Source organism: Anarhichas minor, unplaced genomic scaffold, assembly GCF_050575085.1.
Source record: "Anarhichas minor isolate MPS153535 unplaced genomic scaffold, ASM5057508v1 ptg000026l, whole genome shotgun sequence".
Lineage (NCBI taxonomy): Eukaryota > Metazoa > Chordata > Actinopteri > Perciformes > Anarhichadidae > Anarhichas > Anarhichas minor.
The window spans coordinates 17,761,080-17,776,236 of NW_027466472.1; the positions used below are offsets into that span (position 1 = coordinate 17,761,080).

Here is a 15,157-nt window from a genome sequence, read left to right on the forward strand (position 1 = left end):
GTAACACAATGTACAAAATGCAAGTCTGGAAAGATTCTTGGTTCCATAGAAAACTTTTTCCTCAATGTGTGAATAAGAAAACAATGCACTTATCTCGACTGAGCTTCTGCTGCATTGCTTGTTAGGCAGCCAAGAGGTAAATTGACGCAGATAAGTAATGAAAAGAAACAGGCTGGCTGATCCCTGTATTACTACCACGGCAGCTTTTCGAGGAATTGTTCATGCTCTGTGGAGCCACAGAGCCGTAGGAGCCGTCTGGAAGTGGTTAGACGCCAGTCAATGAGAGGAACACTTGATGTCAAAGTAAACGGTTAAACAAATCTTTCCACGCAATGCACACTACAGTACAGCACTATTGTGATGTCGGAAAGAGCTGTGCAAATCAAACACCCAGGGCCTCAAAAGAAACAGGGAACTGAAATGGATGGAACTCTGGAGAACCGGCAGACTCAACCCCCCTTTGGCAGGCCTCGGGCCCTTCGGGACTGGCTAAGGCCAAAGCAAGCAGGCAGTCAGAGGGAATAAGGGAGCTGAAGACTGGTGGCTCCCTCCGTGGAGATGAGGTGGCCTCACCAGGAAGCTGAAGGCACCAGAAGAACCAGGAGCATTGCAGTCCATGTCAGGCCCCGTGGCGTGCAGTGCACTGAGCGCTGGTTGCTTTTTGCTCGCACACCTAAGAGAAGGAGGAGGAGGAGGGGGGGAGTCAATACGGGCGAAAACGAAGACGCAAAACAGAATGCAGGAACTGCAATTAATGTTTAATGCTAAATAACTCCATTGATCTTTCGAATGAATCCGTCTCAAGGAAATGGGAAGAAATGGTGAAAAAAAGAGAAATGGACAGTGAAGGGAAAGGAAAACATGGCAGAAAAACAGCAATCCGTTGCCCAATGTCACACGCAGGACTGCAAGCTTTCTGTCCATCCGGTTGCTTAGAAGTTAATTGGCTGTGTAAGAGAAGGAAGGTTTGTGTGGGCGAGGTAATTAAAACAGTATTAGCCAAAGAAAACTTGGCTCGCACAACATCTGCGATGACTCAACTAAGGGCAGAACATAAGAGAAAACAGCCTGTGCATAGCAATTGGCTTTCAGAGGTGATGTAAGGCAGCGAGTGGCTGAGAAGGAGGTAGGTAACTAACTAGCTTACCGGAGGAGGTGACCACTCGGACTTGGGAGCTGACCGCTCCCTCTCCCCCTTCGCTGAGGGCGCACACCTCGATGATATAGGTGCCTCCCTCTGGCAATGACAGCATGGTGGAAGGGTTAATGGTTCTGGTCACCTGGTTGTGGCCTCTGCCCTCCTGTTTGAGTAACACCTGCAGGACATGGGCACAAAGCCACTTTAGGTTTTACAGAGGAGAGTCTAGCTGCAGAGTTCCAGGCCCGGTTCCGTCGTCGAACCCTTTCCTGTCACGAGCACCGAGGCGGAAATGAGTACGTCAGAGACGATCATCAGGATACGATAGCACGCGTTCATTAGTTTGAAATAAGCCACATGACCTCCACCGATAACAACATCAGGTAAACAACACAAACTTAGTATTTTGAGAGAACTGTAACTTTTAAAGTTAGGTAACGTGGCCTCCCAACCTTATGCGTTTGCTAACTATGCTAATGTTGCTAGCAAAGTAACATGAAATTAGCTAAAATTATTGCATTAATTAACAATTTCTTTGCCCGTTGCTGCTGTGGTAATGTTAAAGTTAGCTTGCTAGCAACGTTAGCATAGCTAGCTAAAGTTATCATAGCTAGCTAACGTTAGCAATTTAGTACAAGTTATTTGCTACCTAACGTTACCTAACTTTATATAACTACATGTTTGTAGTTGTATTGACGTTGTATTGTGTTGTTTATGTGTTATTGGTAGAGGTTGTGTGGCATGGATGTGATACGATGTGCGTTATACGATGTATTAGATGTATGCTAAGTACGCTACTTTAGTAATGATAAGCGCGATAAAACAATACACACATGCGCAATATAGTGGCATATAAACGTAGGCTATATTGATAAAGAAGCACGATAAACACTTTGATTTTTCACATAATCATGTGATAAGGACGTGATTTTCACCAAGGGTGCTGGTGATGGAGACGGGTCCCAGCGCTGGAGGTGCCTGAGCCTGGAGCTCTGCAGCGGGATGCTATTGGGTTTACATGGCATATACACTTTGTACTCATAGAGGTATTAAACAAACTCAGTATAACTGCCCTTTAACAGTAACAGAGCAGCAACAATATTTCAGATGTCCAGGAATCCAGAAGTGAAAGTCCTTTATTTTCTACATAGACAATGATGAGCTGCGGTGGGAGCACTTTCCAGGCTCGGTTGGACATGAAACTCTCCTATTTTAATCAACAGTCCAAAAGATGAGCAACTTTGTTAGAAAACATTTGGTTCTTTAAATACAAAAAGTCAAAGTTACAAGACTGTGTGCATGCAAAGGTTAGGAGAGAAGAGTCCACTACGATCACCAAGTTAAAAATGTCCAATCACGGAGAATAATTTTGTTGCGCATGCTGATAACGGCGAGCTGAACCTAAAGTTTACACTTCAGATTAGCCTTATAATATATTCAGCAGTTTAAATTGACTCACTCTTCGGATATTGGGTCAATGTTGTTATACCAAATTGGCAGTAAAAGCATGCTTTCTCAGAAACAAGGTTGAAATAATAGAAACTCAACATGAATAACATAAAACTATAGCATTGTTAAAATATCCAGGAGAACACTGGAACAACTGGAACTAGCTGCTCCTCCCAATTAGCAAATCTATAGTATTTGCATAATGTTTAAATGTTGTCCTCATTTTATGCAGTTGAAGAAACGTGACTTTGAAGAATGATCATTACCATGTACCCGATGACATCCGATTCGTTGTCCTTTGCCCCCACCGGGTCCCAGTTTAAAGACACGTTGTTGCCCTCTTGAATCCACATGAGGTTAGTTGGAGGCTGAGCAGGAGCTGAGAAGAGAACGCAGCGCTCTGGGTGCAAATTCAAACAGACTTTTAACCAAGAGTTTCAACCAACTAGGTCAATTACTACCCTTTTTACAGGGAGATTTAGAGCGCGCTGCACAGGTAGCCTCCATTCCAGATATAGTGCTACATGATTAGTGTCAGTGCTGTACTCACGGGCTTTCCTGGTGTTGGCTGTGACAGCTAGAGTGGCAGGACCCTGGCCGATGCTATTGAAGCCTTTTACAGTGATGAGATACAGACTGTTGCCCTCTAGTCCTGTCAGGACCATGGACGTTTCATTTTTCACAGTTCTTTGTTTATTCCCCGACTCCTCCTGCTCCATGTCTTTCCAGTAGCTGACCTGTTAACACAAAATTAATGAAAACAGCCAATAAACGTCAGATACTGCATGGAAATGTTCAAGTGTGGATGCAGCACCCCCCCCCCCCACAGAGCACACAATTTACAAGCACCTCATATCCTCTTGGTCTCCCCGGGCCAGGATTGGGCGGTTTCCAAGTGACGCGGATTTCCGATGAAGAAATGCTGTAAGCTTTGACATCGGACGGCGCTTCCCTCGGCTCTGTGAAAACAAGTTGAAATGGTGACAACCATAAAGCTGCTGAAAAGCTTTTCCTCTGTACTTTGAAAATCAATGCAGCCACAAATATGAACCCACCGCCCTCCGCGGAGTGGATGATGACAACTTTGCTGAACGGCCCGTCTCCCTTGTTGTTGTACACTCCGACCTTCACTTCAAACGGGGTGAGGGGAGGGAAGGTCTCGTCTCGGTACTTGTACGTCGTGGAGTCCGCTGACGTCACCATCTTCTCCTTCCAGCCTCTGGTTCCGTTGGCGCGAAACGCGACGATGTACCCAAAGCCCTCGCCATTTTGGAACTCCTCGGATACGGGCTGAGAAATAGAGTGGAAAGACGGGAACTGATCATCACAGAGATAAAGTGCACAACCTGCCTTACTGTAGCGGCACCAGCACCGTACAGCTCTGTGACTGAGGGTGCATTACTTTCTCATTTTAAACAGCCTCTTCTGTGCAAGAGGGCTCTCATTAAACAAAACATGCCTTTTTCCTCTGGTAGTCCCGTATAACCAGCTTTTAATTTCCTACCGCTTGACTGTTGCCGTTGTCTGCCAGTGTTAATAAAGATGCAGTCAGTCTTGAGTAATGGAAACAAATCATATCTGGCTCAGTTGTCCCCATTATGTGGCACATTTATCTTTCCGTGTCTGACGGGAGGATTTCTTTTTTTGGGACACAGGTTTTTGTGTGCTGGCTTCAATGCTTAGCTGTGGTTTTGCTGAAGTGGCGAGACTGGGGGGCTGTCTTCCACAGCTGCTCGGCGCTTAATCAAATCAAATGCCAATTCATTAAGAGAGCTCGGCTTTAATTAAAATACGGGCTGCAGGGTTTTAAATCTAAATTTAATAAATGACAAACACCTGAACACCTGTTTTTTTGGCAACAAAAACTCAGCGAGCTGTAATGTGTTGATTTGCATAGGCTTCAAAGTAACAGTGTACCCTGAAGGCAACCCCCAAATTAGCCATTTAGTCCACAGAGGGATTGGTGGTGGATGGAGATGTAGTTCACATTTCATTCAATCAACCATGAATGCCTAATTACGGAGATGATCAGTGGAAATGAATTAGCTTCCATCAAAGTTATTATCAGAGCTGCCAAGGAATATAGGTCTTTGGGAAAAAAACAGCATCAACAAATTAGCTAGTTAAGTATAGAAACACTTGGAGGGAAGTGAGATAGTTGCGGGTGAGAGTGGACACGGTGTGAGAGGGCTGATTGAACCGAGGTAAGTCTTGTGGATGTAATTGCTGGGCCTGCCGGGCTCGGTCCCGATGACTGTGGGGGCATCACTAATGGTCCTCCCAATGGCTCCCCGAGAGAAAAAAACGAAGGAAAAAAAAAAACAGTCTCCCACCGTCGACTCTAATGAGACGGCTGAATGAAGCTGCAGAGACTGTTTAGTCATTCATCCTGCTTAATAACCCTGCCCACCATGGCCGTCCAGGCTCTGACAACTCGCCACAGATGATTGGAGAGGCAGAACTGTCGCGCGCTCGCATGCCTCGGCTGCCAAAAAAAGGGCCAAGATTCCTGCTCCGTCTCCTTTAATATCCATCGGCATTGATCACTGACGAGGTCCTGATTTATTTCCAAGAGCGTTTAGCAGAACGGGGAAGAAATAGGGCAGAGCTCGAACGACCCGAAATGGCAAGTACCCGAAAGGAGGACACCGCAGCTAAGTGGAGCGTCTCGGCATTGTCCGGCGGGGCTCTTGGCGTCTGACGGACTTATTGATGACTGACCAATTATTACAGACCCACAAGGAGCAGAGAGCAACAACAGCATAGTTTAAAAAGTACTTTAATCTTTTGCAATATTGTACACTCTGTACTTCAGAGGTGATTGGATCTGACCTGCAAAAAAAAAAGTGTGAATAAAAACAGACGAGCGGACTCGATGATGCTCACGCGTTATGAGGCCCTTGTTGAAGAAAGCAAATTGCTCCAATCATGGTGGTTACTGAAACTGAGAAGCTGCAGCAATGCATTTCCTTGAGTCTCATCAAGATGCTCCTTAAGAAAGAAACTATCGCTTTTTATAATTATCCTCAAGTTGATGCATGGCTTGAAAGGACTCGTTGTTAAACTTGTACATCCAACCAATCATGGTTTTATGGGACTTAAAGTATCTCCTGGTTGTTCTGTCAACACGGGGTCCTGCACTTATTGTTAAGGAGGTCGTCATTGTGTTATACAAGCTACTCTAATGACACTCTTTATATAGCATAATTCTCATTTATAAACAGGAAATGGTCTACCGCCAAACACCATCCCATCTGGAATGGACATTATCCCCCATAATGTGCCACGGAGGGGCACTTCTCCTCATGTGAAGGTTATCTTCCCAGTGGCAGTTGGGCTCCCATACTTAATAACTACAAGAATAACTGTCAGTTGCTTCCACATCTGTTCACTGTTCCCCTGTTAATATATCCTTCGACTGATCTCAATTGCAAATTCTCGCCATTGCTGATTGTAATTCTGCACACGTGGCGCCTCAGACCTGGCCGAGAGCCAAGCTGTCCGCTGATATCCTCTTTGCTTGGCGCCGAGAGTTATTACGTATTTTTTTTGCACAACCCTCGTCAAGGTTTATATTACAAACACATATTCACAAACGTCCCTCGGATTTATTGGGAACGACTCCGAGATTCAAGGTTAATCATCATTGTGCCGCTCTGGTGGGACTCAAATTTAAAATTCACGACGTCTTAATCACCGGGCCGGCTTATGCGGCTCTGTGTAATACACAGGCCCGGCTGGCCTTCTTTGAGCTTTGTCAGCAAATTCCGCCCGCCGTGACCAAGTTGTGCCCTCAAACTCTGAGACCCTGTGTGGTTAAACAAATTTCACAACAGAATAAAGAGGGACTCTGTTTAAAATCTGATGAGCTGTGATCCTGGGGTTGTGTACTGTCATGACAATCTCTCTTGGACACAAGCTCTTCAAATCAGGAGAGCCAATGAGAGACAAGAGCTGGAAATACGTCTCTAAAAACATCCATATTTACCGTATTTTCCGCACTATAAGGCGCACTTAAAAGCCTTTCATTTTCTCAAAAAACGACAGTGCGCCTTGTAATCCGGAGCGCCTTATATATGGATCAATTGGTTAATTGGTTGATCCATACTGGTTGTACACGGCGCTCTGTCAAAATGTTTCAGTACGACTGGTAAACTACAAAGCCGCACCGCGGTAAACACCGGTACTGTGCTTACTCCTAGTCCAACACCACTTGTGTGTATAAAGACCCCAAAATGGCACCTTTCAAGAGACACGCTTACGACGCTATTCTATTCTATGCGCCTTATAATCCGGTGCGCCCTATATATAAAAACAGTTCTAACATAGGCCATTCATTGAAGGTGCGCCTTATAATCCGGTGCGCTTTATAGTGCGGAAAATACGGTAGTCATTATTTCAAGTCAATCTGAGGTTTGTCTTCAATGATCAACATATTGTTTTTGTGGTATTTGTTTGAATAGGCTCTGGTGCTTGCATTGTATTCTTTGCTGCTGCCAGGCCTTTATTTCCCTTGGGACAGTTACATCTTTATCTCATAAAAGTGTTTTCTCTTTACAATAACCACTTTAGCCTCTGATCTTGAGGAGAAGCATCCTGCCCGAGTGGACTAAAGCACTTTCTCGTCTGGTTCGTCCCTCGTTGGAACAGTTGACGCCTTTTCTTCCAGGTTGAAAGTGCTCAAACCCTCGAATGTGTGGAAGCGAGTGACAGATAATCATGTAGAATACTGGAGCAGATGGGTCTACAGAGTCCTCCCTTTCCTGTCCTGATGCTGGGCGCTCACCTGGGCCCCCTTGTGTTATATGTTATATGGATATAATGTGCATGTCTCTCGCCGTATTCAGAGTTCAGAGCATCCCGTGAGCAATTCCGTATAGTATACGTCGGTTGTACGCGTTTCTTTTATGCAGGTAAGTAAAAAAAACTGACTTTAGAGATGAGATGATTAGGTCAAATATAAATGAGAAAAAGAACACGATCAATATCTATTTGGAAAATGTATGTAAACAACTTGTCAGCCCCAAAAATGCAATTTGAATTCAATGACATTTCTGCTGAATTTGAAGCTTCAACTCTTCTCGTCAATCGAAATAGATTGCCAACCTCCTGTGCTCAACTTAAATGCTCCAGCAAATCCCTGGATACGCCCGTCCTCCTACCTTTAAGAACATCTCCAGACTCTTCTCATCATTCTCTCACTTGAGGGTCTGAAACGTTCCTCTATGTTTTAATTAGATCCCACTTTGATGGTAGAGGGAATAGGACTGCGTGGAGACGCCGGTCCCCAGCACACACGCAGGGGAAACTGCATCTACTCGTCATATCTCACCTCAAGTGAAAGCTACCGACTGTAAACTGATGCAATCATCTGTATATCTTCAAGTCATTAAACCGTTTCCTTCAAGCTTCGGAGCCACGAGGACTTGTGTCGTCCATCAACCGTGCTTTATCCCCCTTAATAATATCTGACAGGTGTTCCCAGGCAACAAAAAGTGACGGTTTTGAATGGCACATGCAGTAACAACCGCTACATGATTATGAAGTCACATTCACATGTAGGATTTATTACTTAGTGACAGTTTAATCCCTAAGGGAACATTTCAGCACCGATGCTTAAAGGGACCCTTGTTTCAGCGGGCTTGTTGTCACTCATTCATAAATATATTAATAACACAGATTCTCAACCTGCAGGTTCAGAAATGTTCTTATAGCAGCGGCTCGGTGATGATAAATTCACTTAACGTACACATTTATTATTACTTTTATTTTTTTTGTTGAGTAATACTTTCTCAAGTTAAATGATGAATATTTACACCACATGGGTTTCTTCCCACATTTAATCTTGTAAAAATCCCGAAAAAGAATCGCTCCTGTGCTTTTATGCGCGGGGTTTTCAACACCGCAGGCACTGCTCTTTTTCAGAGAGTCGCACTTAGGAAAGGGTGAAAAACACTGGCTTACAGGATCAACTGTCAACTGGAAAATCTGTATTTATTATGTTCTGTATATCGCTCAACGTCAGCATGCCTATTACCATCATCGTGATACTGAAGATTACTGTAAAGCTGCTTTAAAGGTGGCTGACTTTATTTGCTGCAGAAAACAGGGACTGTGAACCACACAGCACAAGGTGTTTGTGTTGAGCCTTAGGTTAAAGGAATACTTCACACGTAAAATGACCATTTTGTATATCAATCACTCAGCCTGTGTTACCTTGAATTCATGAAGAAAACATAGTTTTTCTCTCGTGCCTCTACGACGAACGGAGGATCAAAAAACAAGAGAAAAGTCTTGATGAATTGAAGTAAAGGGGGCCTAAGTAGTCCTTCAAATGATTTATGTGACTTGTGCCTTTTTCCATGAAATACTCCTGAAAAAATAATTTCAAACTTTGTCCCATATTTACGCACCAGAAAAAAACAAACAAACAACTAAAACATGAGTATATTTTCTGACATAAAGTTCTTCCACTTCCGACTCTCATTGCCAGTTTGTTAGTTATGAGCAACTGATCCTTGATCGTCTCCCCTGAGAACGAACATCTTTAGATCGCGTTACCACATTTCTGTTTACATAATGCAACATATTGACATTCAAGACAGGTTTATTATAAGCAAGCATCTTTAGCGCTCAGAATGTTGATCTAATCTATTGACTGGGGGAGACATTGATTTTTTTTTTTGCATTTCTATTAGACTACTGAACGGTTAAGTTTCACATTCAGCCTTCAAATTCTGCTTGAAACCTTAGTGAACTCTTCTTAATAATTATCATTCTGGTATAATTAATGCATGACCTGTGGCAGATTCTGAATCATCATTCTTTATAAAGCGAGAGGATGTTCAGAGAAGCAAGCATCTTGAATTTCAAGGAGCTTAAATCCTTAAAACAACAGGAAGCTGCAAAGATTATTTTTAAGTGACAGTAGACTAAAATAAAAGCTTCCATTGACTCCTGTGTATTCGACAAGCATCGGAGTTTGCTGAACTTGAACAGCAGGCCCGCTGTGACATTTGCGGGGTTTTTTTTCTTTTTTTTTGCACACATGTCGTCACGTTTGTGCAGCAGAAGCAGTTTGGCAGAGGACCCTACCTCCCACGAGATGACCAGTTCGTGCCTGCGGCCGTTCCCTCCGCTGACGTTCGATGGTGCCACTGACGGGACTGTGTGAAGCAGAAAAGGTTAACAATGCATCACTGAACACACACTGCGAACACACTTCAACACGTTTTTGACAGAAAGAAAAGATGAAAAAAAAGAAAAAAAAAAAAGATGTGCTTTAAGGCTCAATCATCAATTTGAGCTAAACTTGGGTTTTATTAATTGCTAAGTTTGTCATAGTGATGCACTTCGTGATACAGATCATGAATACAACAAGACACTGTTTTAATGATGTTTTTAAAAACATCGCTGAAGTAAACAAACCTTTTACAGCATTAGAAAAACATTCAAAACTCAATCGTTTGATGTTCGCGCCTGCATTCAAATACCTGTCGATCAAATTGAGAGTGAGAGTAGGGTTTCCGTGCCGCGTTTTGAATTTATCAACTCTTGTTTCCCCCATCTTTGAATCACGGATTACAACTTTAAGGATGAATTACCGTAATGCAGTAATTAGTCTGTTAATTGCGCTGAAGCGATAGGACAGATTAAATAAGCCACTTCCAAATGACCACTGACCTTTGTAATTATTGCATTTTATAGACGGGAACGAGCAGTTAGTGAAGCGGCACGCCTGATGCAGACCGGCTCAGTCTATTGCTGCTCATCGTAAATAGTGTATTCTGCTGTGTCTTTGCCTCGGGGCATTAAAGGACAGGCTGCTTCAGCGGAAACACCACGCTTGTTGAAATTCATGTAAGCAGCTTATTTTCAACCCTTTTGCCCAATTAAAATGGAGTATTTTAACAATGGGAATCTAGCGTGGTCATGAGGTGGCATGTGGGGGTACTGTAGGCTCTGCAGCTACAATAAATCATCAGCACTCAGTATATTCTATACGTTTCTGGACTTAAAATGTGACTAGAATGTAGTGCATATTGACGGCTTGGCGGATTTACCTGCTTCTTTCGTCCTAACGCCTCTGGACGGTGCACTGGGGTCCCCGGTCCCGATCGCATTGCTGGCCACCACCCTGAACTCGTATTCCACCCAGGGGTTGAGCTCCACAGCCATGGCTGACTCCATGTCCCCCGTCACTGGCTCTGGGTCTGCAGACAGGAGGGTCGCTCATGTATTTATTTAAATCGGGACGAGGAACACTCACACACTTTTGTTCACAGTATTTAGAGGGCGTGAGACACGCTGCCTTGAGTGCAAACACAAAGCTTTAAGGGTGATTGAGAGATCCATGCTGAGTGAAGAGTGGAGCAGGACAGTGATGTTTAACACACAGGCGAAGAAATCAGGGAGGTTTTTGTTTTTTAACATTCGAAAGTTCTGTGCTGTTACCTGACCTCAATCAACCAACTGAGCATCAACACAGGCAATGGGAAGAAGGCTTTGGGCCTCCAGGCAGTCTTTAACTACAGAGGATTGTATACGATTAAATGTGATGACTTTGTGCGATGACTTAAAGACCACGTCAACATGTCCAATTACTTTCTGTTCCCCAAAACTGGGGGTAATTGCTACAATCACATTTGTGTGTAAAAGCAGCGAGTCGACACTTTACCCCAAAGCCCAGAAAAGCAACAACACCACACAATAGTCTCCTTTCCCTCCAGGCTCCCTGTGACTTGGCATATTGTTTCACCAGGTGGTGACGATACACAATTTACTTGAGGCACATGATGATGTCTGAAGAAGGGCTTACTCGCGGCTTTAGAGCACATCAGGAAGTGTAACTCCTGACATAGAGGGAAGCGGATTCCAATCAATTCTCACAGTATCTACAGAGGACTTAGAGAGCGATGTAATTACAAATCACATCCCGAGAGTGAGGGGGAAAAAAACAACAACAAAAAAACGTCGAGATTTCTGCATGTGTTTTTGAAAAGAAATTACAAGCAGGTAACACGACTAATCTAGCTTCTTCAGCGCTGCCACAATCAAGCTTCGTCAATATTGATCCCGCAACAACAAACACGACGTAGACTGAGAGCGTATCCGTGTCACAGGCGAACCAGAGGTCTCACTGTGCTAACAAAGGCAACTCTCGGGGAGGCCGAGGAGCTCGCGCTCTTATCATGGGAAGCAGCTCACGGATGAGACCGCTCCGTTCGAGCGGAGCCGCTCTTCAAACACGAGCTGATAACTCTGTTGGCGAGGAGTGGGAGCTTAAAAGCCCCGGTCCCTCCCCCCCTCTTTCAAGTTCAGCACTGACGATACATCACAGAGTCCTAATTGTGCTTTATCGAATTAAATGTGGTTGAACAGACATGATGTGAGAGGAGTGTATACAAAATGTGATTTATGTATCTGTGGGGATGAATCATTATGGCACCTTAAACTCTGCTATTATTATCACGCAGCATATTAAGATGGATTACACACAATGCTTAGCGAGCCTTCATCCTTTAAATGCTAAGTGATCGTAATTGATGGTTTTTCTTGTCAAGGTACAGAAAAAAAAAAAGCAGCTAATTCAGTTTTTGAGGCAGTGGCAGTGCGTCTGTGCTAAATGGACATGGATAGGTCCTCTAATTCAAGCCCAAAAGGTTAATTTCCCACTAACCGCTGATTTGACACTGAAGCAAATTCAAAGCAATGACATTTGATGTGGGCCCAAATTGCTTTTTGCAAAGCTCCTCTGAACAACAGCCAAGTTCAAACATAAAACGACAGCTTGGAAGAGAGCCGCATTTCAACTTCTTAAACAGGCATGTGAGGGAAAATGGAAACTCTGTTGGATTTTAGATTGTTGTTGAAAAGCTCTGTGGCAAACGCAAGTTTATGACACTTACATGTGTTTGTTCAGCAAGATAATCTTCAAATGAATGCCACTTTTATGAAGTATTGAAGCAATCGGAAGAAGTAAAAAGCTAACATTTGGCGATAAACAAACCACACCACGGTCACATGACTTCACATCATCATAACTTAGCGAAAAGGCAGACTGGAGTTTGACAAGATGGCATTTTGTCGTCTCATTCAGCTCCTTTTTGTAAGACACGTAACAGCTTCAGGTTATTTACTGACAAATTTTATATCGTAAAACAAAACATTCAAATCTCTTTCGCTCGTGTTAAACACAGACCTTATTTCACACATCTAACAAAAAAAACCCATTCAAAAAAATACAAACATTGACTTTGAGACGAGAGAACCTGAAGTGCAAAAATGCTGACTCATTTCTGGATTTAAAAGTCTGATTGTGTTAATATATAAAAGTACCTTTCTGCAAGAATGTGTAGTTATATCTCTCGACAACAGTAACCGTGCTCTTGTTGGGCTGATTCACCATCTCCGCACTTGACTTTGGGCAGGATTAAGGCCTTTGTATACGGCCCCACATTAACCTCACAGATCTAGAGGCTGCAATTTGCTCCTTATTGATTACCTGTTTTGACAGTTTGCCAGCCTAATGAAAATGGGCTGCGGGCCTGTAAATTATAGGTGCTGATAGGGCTGTGGTTGTCCAGGCCACGAGTCCAGGACAGGGTGGCCGTGGTGTCCGTGATCTCCTCCACTATCACCACTCCAGGGGGTCCGGGAGGACCTGGTGGAAACAGAGTTAGGACACAGATTAGATTACAGGTTGTAACGGCTGAACCACCACTGCTTCAGAAAAAACAATCTCTGTTGCTGTTGTAAGCTGGCCCATATTGTGATGTCTTAGTCACTGTGCATTGATGCCATTAGATACACTAATGGATGCTACCATGCAAGCATTTAAGGAAGATGTGCAGCTGTGTGCATACAGTGACAACATCAATTCTCTGTTGTAATCGTTGCACAAACAAACAGCAGACGTACTAAACTGAACCAGGCGGACACAGACCTGCTGTCGAGCATCTCCTGCTGACTAAGTGATATCCAAACATTCTCTTTTTTTTGGGGGCAGTTTACCAGTTGTGCTGGGCACGGCTGTGTGGTAGACCTTCCTGTGTTCTAATACAGCTGAACATATGTTTACCTCAGTCTTCAGAAGTAAATGTAATCTGCAGGAGCAGCAAACGTGGAAGGACTCTAGGGGGAACAGCTGTAAATGAAAAGCTGGCAGCTGGTGCGCTCAATGAAAACCAATGTACTGTGTCCCCAAAAAGTGCCCATTAGAAGGTGGCACTGAAAGGTGCATTTGCATTTTGGGACATTAAGATGCATATTGTGTCACTGTAGGTACAGCACACTCTTTATAGTGTGCCCAACACATGGCATATGTCCTCCCCTCAGAGCTTACCATACAGGTAAATGGCAATCATTAAATCCCATACTAGAGATGGGTTATATGGTCGAAGTTAATGACACAATTTATATCAATTTTGTGATGAAGATATATTCAATTATTTGAAGAAATTACATAAAATGATGTAAAATCTAATGTAAAAGAAACAAACAATATTAATATGAATGATCACAGAACCCTTCTATATTCAATCATTAAGCAAAACAAAAAGTCCTTTTATGTCATCTCAAATGAAACGATATGAGAAGTAACAGCCTTCAGTGGACAATAATCGTTACATTACTTTATCAGCAACAAGCGGAAACAGCCACAGAATCTGATCACTAGACATTTCAGCCAATCTATTTTACAGCACATATTAAACCTGTCCATGAGACAGACCGTCTGTCCGGCCAAACTCACACTGGCCATAAAATAATTAGTCAAGGGCAATAATGTGGAAATAGTCATTGTGCAACTGAGCCTTCGCTAAGCCTCGCCCTGCGCTGCTACTCCGTGGAGCTGTCAGAGCTACCGTGGAGCCCACACTGTCACTAACCGCACTCAATGAAGACATCGTAGTGGATTTTTGGAAAAAACAGCCTGAACATGAACAAAATCTGAAACGATTGCATGAGAGTCTATGGAACCCTGGTCGGAGGTGGCAAATGCTGCGCTATGATTGGCCAGCCTGCGTTAGAGGGCGGGACTTAGTAAAGGGTCAGTTGTCTCCACCAGTTGTGCATTTCTAACGTCTGATTAAATTTACTTCCCAAAGCTTCTGCTTATAACAAATATGAGCCAATTTCCTAGATTCACATGAAACATTATTTCGCAGTAGTGCCTGTCATCGTGTGCATTTCTACTGAACTAATAAACATGCCAAGATTAATTCTCTCTGAGAAACGCATTTTGTTTCGGGGTAGTGGCTCAGTTCACAGGGGGGGAAGTGAGTCACTGCCTCCACTAAAGAGTGCACGAGAGACGTCACAGTGTACTGGAGCACTGACAGCAGATGACAAGCTCACCTCGAACAAGGAGTTCGGCCTCCGCGAATACAGCGTCAGCACTGGTCTGGGCCCGGCACCCGTACCTCCCAGCATGCTTCAACAAAATGCTCCTAATCATCAGATCCACTGTTGAAGACTGCTGCAATTGGGAATGAAAAGGATAAAAAAGTTAGTTATTCGGCAGGCCTAAATGCACTTGACACGAAGCGTGTGATTCCTTTACATCTTGTA

General features: G+C 43.6%; 1 protein-coding gene across 1 annotated transcript in view; it reads right to left on the reverse strand.

The window, feature by feature from the left end:
- Positions 1–569: 569 nt before the first annotated feature.
- Positions 570–15,157, reverse strand: part of cntn5 (contactin 5) — a 70,301-nt gene continuing 55,713 nt past the window's right edge. The window contains exons 15-24 of the mRNA XM_076100699.1: positions 14,945–15,065; positions 13,092–13,250; positions 10,651–10,800; positions 9,683–9,753; positions 3,643–3,877; positions 3,437–3,546; positions 3,138–3,324; positions 2,854–2,966; positions 1,148–1,316; positions 570–673 (exon numbers count right to left, since the gene is read on the reverse strand). Of these exons, the coding sequence (XP_075956814.1) occupies positions 570–673; positions 1,148–1,316; positions 2,854–2,966; positions 3,138–3,324; positions 3,437–3,546; positions 3,643–3,877; positions 9,683–9,753; positions 10,651–10,800; positions 13,092–13,250; positions 14,945–15,065 (1,419 nt within the window). The remainder of the gene's footprint in view (positions 674–1,147; positions 1,317–2,853; positions 2,967–3,137; positions 3,325–3,436; positions 3,547–3,642; positions 3,878–9,682; positions 9,754–10,650; positions 10,801–13,091; positions 13,251–14,944; positions 15,066–15,157) is intronic.